This window comes from Aplysia californica, unplaced genomic scaffold (assembly GCF_000002075.1).
Source record: "Aplysia californica isolate F4 #8 unplaced genomic scaffold, AplCal3.0 scaffold00004, whole genome shotgun sequence".
In the NCBI taxonomy this organism is placed as follows: Eukaryota; Metazoa; Mollusca; class Gastropoda; order Aplysiida; family Aplysiidae; genus Aplysia; species Aplysia californica.
Window position 1 is genome coordinate 3,361,930 of NW_004797274.1, and position 12,832 is coordinate 3,374,761.

Below are 12,832 nucleotides of genomic sequence, written 5' to 3' on the forward strand. Positions count from 1 at the left end.
GATCTACCATTGAGTATACAACAAAAACAAATGATATTGCTCGAGCCATATATATTCTTTTAAGCCGTCAAAAGTTGGGCAGTGATTGTGCAACAAAATTTGAAGCAGGAAAAGGCTTATTTTAGATTTTGAACAAAAACCCTCAAAAATCGAAAATATTGTTCCAGTCAATTTTATGTATACTATAAATTCAAGATATGAGCTTGCCATTAAAACAAAAAAAACACACAAATATGATAAGAAAGAGTCTAAAAAGCTCAAAGTTTGCAATGCATACTCTGGCTGTCCCACCTTTTGAGAATGAGTCATATACAAACAGAAAATAAAGAAGCAGAGATAATAATACTACAAATTAATTATATTTTCAACCGGTTTTCAAATTGGGCTGTCTTTGTCTTGCTCTTCACCCTTCGTGGTCAGGAGTGGATTCCTATTTATTCATGTAATCACTAGATTATTATAGGAGTAGAGGGCAGAGGTTTTAACGGAGTTTTTGAAATTAAAGTCGAAAGAAAAAAGCAACAAAGCACGGCAGGAACGAGATTATTAGGAGTAGATCTCGATCTAGGCTCAACCAGTTCATTCTTACTTAGTTATATATATACTTACGCCTACAAAATCAGTGCTTGTGACTGCTTATGAGAGTGGCCCGGAGTAGGGCTGGGCAATGAGTCGTTTTAGCAAAATCCGGATAGTGTTAGTGCACCTCTTCTGCGATTAAATGAGTCATGAACCACTTCGGCAAATGGGTTAGAAGAACCACTTTAAAATATGGGTGCACCCACTTCGGCAAACGGGTCAAGAAAGAGAGTTTAAGAGTCTGAATTCGGATACTGTTTCACTGAGAAGTATCCGGTTATCCGGATTTTGCCCACCACAAGCCCGGAGCCGAAAGGGGCGAACAGTGCATTTATTAATAATTATTATGCAGCAATGAAACAGATTTGTGTGCTGTGCACATGGCACAAGTTTGAACCAGATCTATTCAAATTTATATAAGACCTACGTGACTACGTGTGTATTTGGGAGACGATATTTCCAAATTGCGGGTGGGAAACCGTGATTATTAAATTGATTATCATGTAGACGCTTCCCCCCTGCCGGTCGATTCAAACAAGTTTCCAGCTGTTTGAGAGGGAGGCCTATGATCCGTCATGTCATAATAATAACCTTTATGTGTAGGCCCAGCCCGCAACTCTCACCACTCACGACAAATCATAGGTGAAATGAGCAATGAGCAATCATTCTGTTTACAGTTTACACAGTATGTAGATCTACATGTAATTTAAAGTAAAAGTGTCGCTCGTTCGCTGAGTGGTGGCGACCCATTTGTTTGTTTTACAGTGGCACTCGGTCTTCCTCCTCTGGAGTCTGGTGAATTTCGCTTTATTTTAGATCATCTGTTGCACAAAACCAGCAACAACCCCCCCCCCCCCCTCCCTTTTCCGCCCAACCCCCCAAAAAAACCCACCCAGCTCCACATACTAAACAATAGTAATAGTACTCCCCTTTCCAGTTGGGACTGGAACCAAAGGTCAGGGTTTGTTTTTAATGTTTCATTTTCATCTGTCTTGTCCAAGACGCCCACATTTCACCTCGACAACGAAGTTTATAGTTTTTAGTAAGATTTTACGGCGCTCGCGCTGCATAAGGTTATTTGAGCGTCAAGGGGAGGATGTCAACCACTCAACGGACAGAAAAGTCCAAACGGGGAATCAGGCTTACTCTGCTCACCCCTCTTGCCTCAACAGCACGAAGTCTGCTTCGACTATCAAGGCACCCCGGAATTAGCAGCTCACAGTCACAAGAGAGTGACAAACATACAAAAGTAGTAGAGAAAAAAAAGGACGATAGGATGAGGAAAGAAAAAGCAGCAGTTCCCTTATACTTACACTACGACGAGGGTGGCTCTCTTGAACAGTTGAGAGCAAAGAGAGGGAGAGAGAAAGAACAAGACCCAGATAGAGAGAGGGAGCAAGGGAGAAACACAAGATCAAGAAGAGTGTTACATCAAAAAATAGATTGAAATAAAAAGCTTCCCAACTTGCAGGAAACTCTATACAGGGATGGGGACTAACCCCCAAAAAATTTTCGGAATTCTGCGACAGCAGCAGGCTGAAGCCGGGAAGAAATTTACGTTTAAAGTTAAAGTATTCTCTGAGAGTGTTTTGAATTTAAAAAAAAAATTAAAATAAGGTGTTATTTCACTAGGAAGCAAACATAATTGATAAAATTAAAAAATACAGAAGCCTAAATTCATCTAAATACTTACATTACAAGGAATGCTTCTTCCGGTCAAATCAATGTTTGATGGTCTAGCAGTAACCTAATTATTTTCCCTGCATGTTCATGTTCTCATGTTCAAGTAGGAGGAGAAATGGTAGTATGTAACACTTTCGTCAATTTTTTTTTTTCAGCATTTATCGTGGGCAATTTTTTTGGGAGGTAAAAAATTTTCGGAGAATCCCCATCCCAGTCTTTACATGTATGCTTCTACGGCAACTGCAAAGAGCCTCTATCCCTTACACCACAGATGCCAGAAGAGAGAAAGAAATTTAAAATCTAAAAATAATGAGAAGACAGGAAGAAACTTATTTTAACAGAGAAGAAGAAAGAGTAAGTCAACAAACACATTGTACAAGAGTATTCAGTAACAATCACAGAAAGATTATATATTTTTTAAAATACATTTTATTTTATCTTTTTTTTTTTTGAAGTGTCATTTCTTCAAGCGACATTTGTCACAAATGTAGGAAAATGTGAAAATGCAAGTAAAAACGGTCATCATAGCGTGACATGGTAGATCAAGCACACATGTCACAATGGAAATCACTCTCCTCCTGGGCAACTCATCTGTCAAATCATCAGCACCCTGGTCAATCTCCACTCTATGACCGGACACCTATCAGCCTCCCCGCCAGATGGCACAAAGCATCAACAGACGAGGACATTATGGAATTTTTCTGTTTGCTTTGAATGGGAAAGCAAGTTAATACTGCGAGCATTTGTGAGGGGCTCTGAGAAAAACTGTCATCAGGTGAATACTATCTAAAACTGACAATTGAGCAAGTGAGAAAAGCACCATTCTTAAGCTTTTTGTATGCCTATTATGAAAAAGTAAAAAGATTAAGACCATTTTAAAAGGCATGAGAGCACAAAGGATAAGTTTTGAGAAAATGGCTTTAAAAATGTTATATGACTAGGTAATAAAAAGAGGTAGACTAAAGATGAGCACCCCTGGAGTCTACTTCTGCAACTACCACAGTCATACAGACTAGTTTCCCCCGAAGGGGTAAAAAAAAAAATCTTGAAGCACTAGTAAAGGTTCACTAGAAAATTCAGTGGAATTTCCACTTTTCTGATCTCAGCTTGTTTCTTATCTCAACTTAATGATATCATTTTGCACCTTTGATAGCTAGCTACTCTCAACAAAGCCCCTCACATTTTGTTTGTGGTGGCAATACAGGCTTGAGGACATTCAGGACAGAGTTCAGGCACACTACCCACACACAGGCACAAAAACACAGGCGCACGATGATATGTGTACAATCTGCATGCAATACTTGTATATACAGATAGAAAACGTCTCTCTATACATTGTTCAGCCATTTTAATTCTTTCAGTGACGGATTGGCAAAGTCCACTGGGAGATCACAGAGGCGCAAATCAACTCACATACACATACCACAATATAATGCATTCACTCAGACAGACATACATACAGAAGCCCACAAGCTAAGCACATCGTGGGGAGGTGGAAGGGGGGGTTGGGTGTCTAAGACCACAGGTATATCACCAGGCACCCATGCACGTACACACACACATACTCACAACACTGACATAGCTGACCATCTATCCCTCACAGCATGAGTTACACCAACCCATAGAACTTCCCCTTGTCCTTTGCAGTCACAGATTAGGAAGTCCACACATTGACATACTCACTTTACTCTCTCTTTCACCTACACACTCAACACACACACACACACACTCGCACGCAGTCTGAGGCAGGGGTCACCTGAGCACCAGAGCAATGGGTCTATGTTGAAAGACGTTTGGCTGAAGCGACTGGAGAGCAGAGCTGAGACCCCACAGAGCCCCCCCACCCCCCTCCCCTCATAGAGCCCAGATCCACCCCTCCTCCTTCCATGATGCATGAGAAGATGCATGAGAAGATGCATAAAGTAGCTCATGACGAGATGAATAATGTGGAGAGTGGCATAATGAATAAAGTGGTACATGAAACAATGAATAAAGTGACGCATGACGAGATGATTAGAATATCGAATGACAAGATGACTAAAGTGGCCCTTGACATGATTAAAAAAGTGGCGCATGGCCATAATAAAAGTGGCGTATGACATAATGTGGTACATGACACAATGAATAAAGCAAGAAAACCTAACACTCCAAAACGGTGAACAGACATACAATTGCACAATGAAAAAATGCCCATGATTAATCAAAACCGCTGCCAGTCATGCTCAGACCACTGTCGTGACCAGCGGTCAAACGGGACACAAAACACTAGTGTGCGTGTCAGTAGCATGAGCCTGGACACAACTGGTATGAGGTAAAGCAGGGAAACAGGAGGGACAATCAGGGGGGCGGTGAATGGCGCAGGACATGAGGGGAACATATGGTCATCCCTAGCGCTGACCGCCCCCTTACAAGGACTACCACACAGTGATAAACAGCACGCAAACACACACACACACAGTGATGTGATGTACTGCACACACACACACACACTGATGTACAGCAGACATACACCCATAACACAGAGAGGTCAAATGTCCCTGAGCTCACAACCATCTCAGTTGAGGCTAATCACCTCAACAACCACAGCATACATACACACCAATGCATACACCTTGTCTCTGTACATATGATACACACACACATACACACAGGCACCCAACACACACAAAGATTTTCAAGCAAGGTCTGTACAGCTCCCCAAGACGTGGGACCGGACCAGGGGAGGTAATATCCAACAGTGGAAGGGACGGGAACTTGTCCGGGTCACTGGGTGAGCCCGGGCGCGGTGAGGCTGGGTCATGTGACTAGGTCATGTAGCGGTTGAGGGCCCGTAGGGCGTAGAGCAGCTCTGCCTGTTGCCGCGCCTCCATCAGCATCAGGTTCACGTGCACCTAGGAGTAAACAGGGAGGAAATGTTACTTTTCCAACTTTTCCAGTACTGTGGACATCATAATTATAACAGTCAGAGACATGTGGGGTTGGGGTCAATTTATTTCGCAAGGAACAGGGGGCATTTTGAGGCGAGGGAAGAAGAACACGGACAGACAGGGAAGACAAGTCACTTTAAAGGAGCTGGCGACATTTCATGTCAAAGACAGGTTGAGGCCAAGAGACAGGAGAGACATTTCACCTCACAGAAACCCATCTGCAACTTATTTGACATGGGCAAGGTATTTCAGTTGACAGACGGAATATTTCAGATAGCAGACCTGCGGGAAGGGGTTTTTAAAAGGGTACGAGATTGTTGAGTAGAAATCACCACCACTACATCTTTTATTCCTGTTGGGGGATGACAGGAGCCAGTCCATGAAGAGATCCTTGTTCACTCCTCTGATCGAATATTGTTAGAAAGAGAACAGCAACAAGTGTGATGATTTTTTTCGTTGCCATTAACAATGCAAACAAATGCTCTCAGGTCTGACACAACACTTTAGAAAAAAATACTCTTACTCGAGAAAGAATTAAAAGTTTTGAGTTTCTTCCCTCCTACTGTAAGTTTTGGTTTTCCAAATGGCCGGCTTATACTATACCACCCTCCCACCACCTTTTGTTTCTGCCTCACCTTCTCGGAGTGTTTAAACTCTCTCATGACCCCATCGTAGTCCTTCTTGGTCAGTCGTTCAGGGTAGCAGGTCAAGGTTTTGATGTACCCCTTCAGGTTTCTCTCCAACAGCTGGTTCACCTGTACACACAAAAAACACAAAACTTTATTACATACAGAACGGAAGTCATTTATTTGATTCTCTCTCTCTCTCACAAACACACACAAAACACATCGAGGGTACTAACAGTCATTCACTGTCTTACAATTAAATACACACACAGAAACACATTAAGAGAGGATGAGAACACTGACAGTTATTTACCGTCTCACCCTCTGTCTCTTTCCCTCAAACACACAGAATCGTAAAAAGGGTACTAAAAGTCATTCTTGTTTCACACACAGTGACACTGATGTACAGCATACACCGTACACATAAACATTTTTCCAACAGATCCAACAGACTGTCCAAGCAAAGGGAGGATGTGTCATTTGTGAGAATATATTATGGGATAGATGTTATAGTTTGGGATCAAATAAAGAGAAACATATTAACACAATAATGAATATTTAGTGCAGGGAAAAGCAGGATTGACTAAACATAGCTGCCACTCAGGAATTTCAAAAAAGGAGGAAATTCATGCGAAGGCGGACGCGCGCTCTCCGAAGGCCGGAGTAAAACCAGTGAGATCCAGAGGCAATATACTGGAAAATCTAGCCTATGGTGTTAGAAGGGAAAACTGTCATATTTGTTAACCATAGGCTACTGAATTAAAATGTATTTGAAAAAAAACCCACCCAACAAAGGCACTAAGTAGACTAACAATAACAAGCATTTGAGTCAATTTGACACAATTTGGACTTGGTGACTAAAAATCCAGTGTTTGTTGCAAGCTGGTGTCTTATAAAAAGATTACTTTCACTTTAAACTTGTACATCGATGTACAGCGGGCGCAGTATTAGATCAAGGAGGCAACATCTTTGCCGCTGTACTGAGCACTCCTGTACAATTGCGGTCCCGTTTGCACTTAACTCAGTAGATCTAGATCTAGTCTAGATCTAGTCCCTCTGTAGTATGTAGATCTAACCTGAATTAAAATTATAGCCCAGGCTATCTAATCTAAAATCTAGATATCTAAATATGTGTAAATCTAGATTATATGTAGAAGATAGATTATCTAGATCTAGATTTACTTCAACAGCCACAATAGCCGTCATGTAAACAAACGGGACCGCAGTTGTACAGGAATGCCGCGGGCCGCGATTTCTTTATCGCACCAAACGCAAAGTGCAGCAAGCGGCTTGTTCAATTTTCTAATGAACTTTTCAAGTCGCACACCGGCCCGCATCTCACCTCAGAGTAGTCATAGTCGTCATGCCGTATGCCGTACATACAGTGGATGTAGTTCCAGATGGCCCGTCGGAATGAGGATGTGTCCACTTCACGATTGTCTCCCATACTGGGAAAGAAAAAAAAAAAAAACACTGTCAAGAAAAATGATGTATTGTAAATCTTTTTACACCCCCACATCCAACATAATTTACATCAATTAGAAGGTGGTGGGAAGCTTTGACACTACATGTAAGAGCTTAATGGAACACAGTATCCAAGGGGACAGGCAGATATATGAGCATTTGCCAAAAGGTGGGATACCAGGGTGTGACAAATGAGGTCCAAAATCAACTTTATGTAATAATTCTTTAATCACCCATATTATATAGCCTAATGATTGCTCTTTCAGGCTCAGTAACTGCCAAAGCTGTATATGCAATGGTCTTGGTGTAATTCTGACTTGAATGACGGAAATAGCAAAAAGTTCGTTCATAACAATGACACAAATTTATGAATACTCAAAGTTCCTTTCTTCAGCTAGGCTGATGTTATATTTTGAGACATAGCAAATAACTTCCAAAAATACATAGAATTGACAATTTATAAAAATCTTTATTAATTTTTGATAAAATTACTTTTTTGTGTCATAATAGTTATGAACGAACAATAAGTGACCAAAATACTATCGATTATATCAAGTTTCATCGACTAGAATTGTCTAAAATAACACTGTGGTCTAATTATAGTCAAGTGATAAATTGGAAGACCATTGAACAGCTATTTTTAAACGCAAACTGGTCTTAGGGCATATTATGCATAAATTTAAAGTTCGTTCATAACCATTATGACACACTGTTTCGTTCATAACTATTATGACAAATTTTACTTTTTGGCCCCTAAAATTTACTTATATTTATTTCACATAAAACGGTTTTCATTTATGAGGCTTTCTTTAAAATATGATAGATTCCTCTATGTAGGGAGAATTCAAAGTTTATTTCCTGAAAAACCCTTAGAATACCTTTAAAATGGTTCGTTCATAACAATTATGACAAACTTCAATTTTGACCTAAAAATTTACTCATTTTGAGCTGTCATTCATTTTTTTAAACTTTTATTAAATGAAACTCTCCTCATAATACGTATCTCTGTACATGTTTTTAAAGTTTGTTAACACTGAAAAACCCTCAAAATATATAAAGTGGACTATAAATAGTTCGTTCATAACCATTACTACAAAAGTATAATACTAATTAAAATCCACACCCATACACTTATGATAAAAATCAAAATATCAGAATGTATGTAAGGTCTATTCTGTCCTTTAGTTGGGTTAAAATTAAAAATACATCCCAAAACAACTGTAAATTACATGGAATAATGTTTCGTTCATAACCGTTATGACACACTGTTTCGTTCATAACTATTATGACAAATTTTACTTTGGGCCCAAAAAATTAACTTATTGTTCTGTCATTCACATTAAATTGTTTTAATTTATGAGACTCTCCTCAAAATAAGGTTATATGTGGGAAGAATTCAAAGTTTAATCACTGAAAAACCCTTAGAATACCTTTAATTGTTCGTTCATAACTATTATGACAAACTTCAGTTTTGACCTAAAAATTAATATTTTGACCTGTCATTTACTTTAAAATTTTATATTAAATGAAAGTTTCCTCATAATATGTATCTGTGTACATGTTTTTAATGTTTATCAACTCTGGAAAGCCCTCAGAGTACAATATTGTAGTTCGTTCATAACCATTACTACAAAAGTAAAATACTAATTAAAATCCAGACCCATACACTTATGATAAAAATCAAAACATCAGAATGTAAGCAAGGTCTAATACATCCTCAAGTTGGGTTAAAATTAAAAATACATCCCAAAACAACTGTAAATTACATGGAATAAGGTTTCGTTCATAACCATTATGACACACTGTCACGTTCATAACACGATGACAATCCATTATGACAAGCATATTTTTGCCTCTTCTTCGCTTCTCTTTTGAGTCATCAGCACGATACTCTTCCATGTTCATTCTACCATGTAAAAGGATGTTGTGAAACAGTGGGAAGTCCCTCACATAATATTTTGCAGAAATATCATAAAGTGTTTGTTCATAACATCATTATGACAAACCTGGATTATCTCAATTAAAGTCATATTTAAGCAAAACCATGCGATGGAGCGGAAAATTACCCTTCTGATGGATCAATGTCAAACCAATGTTTAATACCGGTCATTCCCCGGGATGAAATGTTTAACGATTTGGGTTTTCTAGACCTTGGAAAGTCTGATGATGTAATTATGACACGAGTTATGAACGAACTTATAAATTTTACTCAGCAATAACATCATTAATATAAAAAAATAAAACCCTTTTAATGGACACACGCTGTTATGATGGTGTATACAAACTATTTTCAATGTTTGAATGCACTTCTGTTTGATAGTTTAAGATTAACAATATTCTGTATTGAACATACAATTACGTGTGCACCCAGGATGAGTAAAAAATGCCCTATTTTTAGTACTATTATCTTTCTATGTAGAGATATAAGATGCACACATCAATCTACTTGCTCATGCAGCTTGACCAACTTATTTCCTTGCCATATACATAAAGTTTTAAGAAAAAAACATATTTTACCATGAGTAGTGGTTGATTTAAAAAGTCCTTAAGCAAACACCCCCACCTTTTGGCAAAAGCTCATATATACAGTCATATCTGCTTGAAAAGCCACTAGTCCAAGACAATCGCTTGTACAAATGACCACTTCCCCCCCTTGCAGTTTAATGGAACTGACCAACATGTCCACTTCTCTAAGACAACTGCTTTTCTCTTTAGACAATAGGTGCCTGCCTCAGACAATTTCTACCGTACTCAAGAAAATAGCTTCCTCACACAACGATCAAATATTATGTCTTCCGTGTGAAATGGTTAAGAGCCAAAGCATTACAACACAGATTTCATGACTACTATCAATACACCTGGTGTCTGCTGGACACAAACGACACACCCCAAACAGTACAAAATCATTAACTCGCATAAAAAACATGGGTACTTATCTACCTAAGTGTGTGCAAACATAGGTGCACATATTTTGTGAGTGAGCATGTGTGCCTGTGTGCATTAGAGTGGACGTGTGAGCATGAGTGCGCAACCTACGTGTAGTAAGTGAGGTTGGCAGCCAGATTGTACTTGTCATCCAGAAGCGTTCCCACATCCAGGTAGAGCCGGTTGGCCAGCGAGAAGCCATGGTCATCCCAGGAGTAGTCACACGCCCGGAAAGTGGCCACTTCGCTGACAGAGTCCCGCGAGGCAAAGTCGATGTAGGAAAACTCTGGGTCTTGCACAAAGCGCAGGATTTCCGCACGAGGGGAGTTGTTCTTGCCGGATGGAACTGTAACTGTAGAAAGAGGAGGTCATTATTGGAACTGTTTTAAAACACTGTACAGCAGACATACAAAAAATACTGTTTTACAACACATAAGCTCTTGTTTTGGTCTCCTAGCATTGATAGAGAGAAAGAAGGATTATTGGTTAAGACATCTGATTTATAGCACTATACCTAGATTTGGTCCCATTGAACTGGTTACAATCAATAAAAATGGACCCACATTTATACCTTTGTAAATTTGGGGGAGCTAGCCACTTCGTTTCTTATGAAATATAATCTAGATTATAGATCTAAATCTAGATCTAGATGATCTAGATCTAGATCTAGAATCTAGATTCTATTTGAATACTGTTACATTAAGATTCACATCTGGAACTAGATCTAGATTCTATATGAGATTTGGCTTCAGAACTAACCAACTAGAGATCAAGGTAGATCTAGATAAGATCTAGAGGTAGATCTAGTAGAGGAGGGAGAAAGAGATAGAGAAAGAAAGAGAGTGAGAGAGTGACAGTGAGAGAAAGAGAGAAAAGAGGGAAGTACAAAGTCCTTACTCTCAGCATTCTGATGTTCAACCGAGTGGAAGCGTTTGAGCAGCTCCTCAGGGCTGGTGGTGTTGGCGCTGGAAATGGCATCTAGCTGTCTCATCCGGGCCAGCAGTGCCTCCAGGCCCACACTCTCCTCATCCCCACACACCTGACACAGACAAAGAAACATGGGAAAAATTAATCACCCTCTGTGGGTTAGTGCAAGGGAGTATTGAAAAATGTTTTACATGCCCATCATCATTACTTTAGATTATCCAGGTTTTTTCAGTTTAAGCAAGTTTTAAGGCACTTCAAACACATAAGCATCGAAGATTAGATGTGTACTACAGAGTAACACACAAAGACAAGAAGGAGTGATAAGGATGAGAGGTAGCTGCTTCAACCTTATCTGTTAGGGCTAATCAGATATACTTGATTAGAAGAAAAAAAACCCTCTCTAAATGGGAATCGAACTCACATCCTCTACTTGCAACATTGAACAGCAAAATTTTTACACCAAAGACACCAGTACATATGTGTGTGCTGGTTCCTATGTATGTGTGTGTGTGTGTGTGTGTGTGTGTGTGTGTGTGTGTGTGTGTGTGTGTGTGTGTGTGTGTGTGTGTGTGGATCAGTGTATGTCGTATGTCGCACTATGTGTACCTGTGAATATAAGCTTGTGTACATATGTGTTCCCCTGCACATATGAGTATGTGTATTTGTATGTCCTTGTGCATGTGCATCTGACCTGCAAAGTGTTAGACTCCATCACACGTCACTTTTTCAAAATGGCGCATAGCGGAGTCTCAGACTAAGCAGTCGATGTGTCAGTTGCATGTACTCACATTTATGGTGTCCCCAGTGTCGCTGTTGGCCTCGCTGGAGTCCGAGTCTGTGGCAGGGCTGGCCGGCTGAGTGAGGGAGAAGCCCTGCATGTCCAGCTCAGGGTTGATGCCGCAGCCATAGACGAACGAGCACAGCGAGTGGAAGTGGGTCAGCAGGATGATGGCTTGCATCAGCTCTGACAGAGACCACGGCTCAGGGCTCTTCAGCAGATTCTTGAGGAGAAAATCAACAGTATTTTCTAGTCAGAACAAGACAGTGGAGCCTTCAAGGGGGATACATCTACACTTCAGTAACTAATGCTTGCAGATTTTTTAAAAAGCCATTTGGAGTGAGTCAAGTATTCGTAATTGACTTGCCAAAGGTTAAGGTAATATACTGGGTGAATGCAAGCTAGCTGTGAAGGGCGGAGGACGGAGAGCCAGCGAAAAGAAGGAAAAGCTTCTGTCTATGCTTGAAACCTGAACCCGCCTAATAATACCACCACTGAAAAATGATCGAAGGCCTATGATCTGACTACAGGTATAAGTACAACCAGGTTTTATGCAAAAACAATATCAACACCCTTCCCCCTTTTTTTCTTTCAATTGCTGTGTAGTAAAAATGAACATCTTTTTAAAATTTTCTCTTATCTATGCGTGCAAGTGACAATGCCCCCACCCTCATCCATGTATGCATTGCTGTGTGGTGATAACAACAAAACCCCACTTACATGTATGTGCTGTTTGGTGATTAGCCAGGGCTGGTGTGCCAGGATCTTGTTGACCTCATAAAGGTCCTGCAGCTTGCGTGGAGCATGCGCGATGCCTTTCAGCCACTGAGGATCTCCGTTGTGCAGCAGGAAGTCTTGTTCATGGAGCTTGACCAGATAGGTACAATGATGCCGTGCTGCCGCCTGCACACACACACACACAC

The 12,832-nt window shown here is 40.2% G+C and overlaps 1 protein-coding gene across 3 annotated transcripts in view; it reads right to left on the reverse strand.

The window, feature by feature from the left end:
* Nucleotides 1-4,277: 4,277 nt before the first annotated feature.
* The window catches only part of LOC101857450 (sestrin-1), a 35,826-nt gene continuing 27,271 nt past the window's right edge, over nt 4,278-12,832 (reverse strand). For all 3 annotated transcript variants that reach the window (XM_005089269.3, XM_013079999.2, XM_013080003.2), the window contains 7 exons: nt 12,630-12,812; nt 11,920-12,132; nt 11,102-11,243; nt 10,316-10,556; nt 7,158-7,263; nt 5,825-5,944; nt 4,278-5,153 (listed from right to left, as the gene is read on the reverse strand). In XM_005089269.3, coding sequence (XP_005089326.1) covers nt 5,067-5,153; nt 5,825-5,944; nt 7,158-7,263; nt 10,316-10,556; nt 11,102-11,243; nt 11,920-12,132; nt 12,630-12,812 — 1,092 coding nt within the window. In that variant the 3' untranslated portion in view covers nt 4,278-5,066. The remainder of the gene's footprint in view (nt 5,154-5,824; nt 5,945-7,157; nt 7,264-10,315; nt 10,557-11,101; nt 11,244-11,919; nt 12,133-12,629; nt 12,813-12,832) is intronic.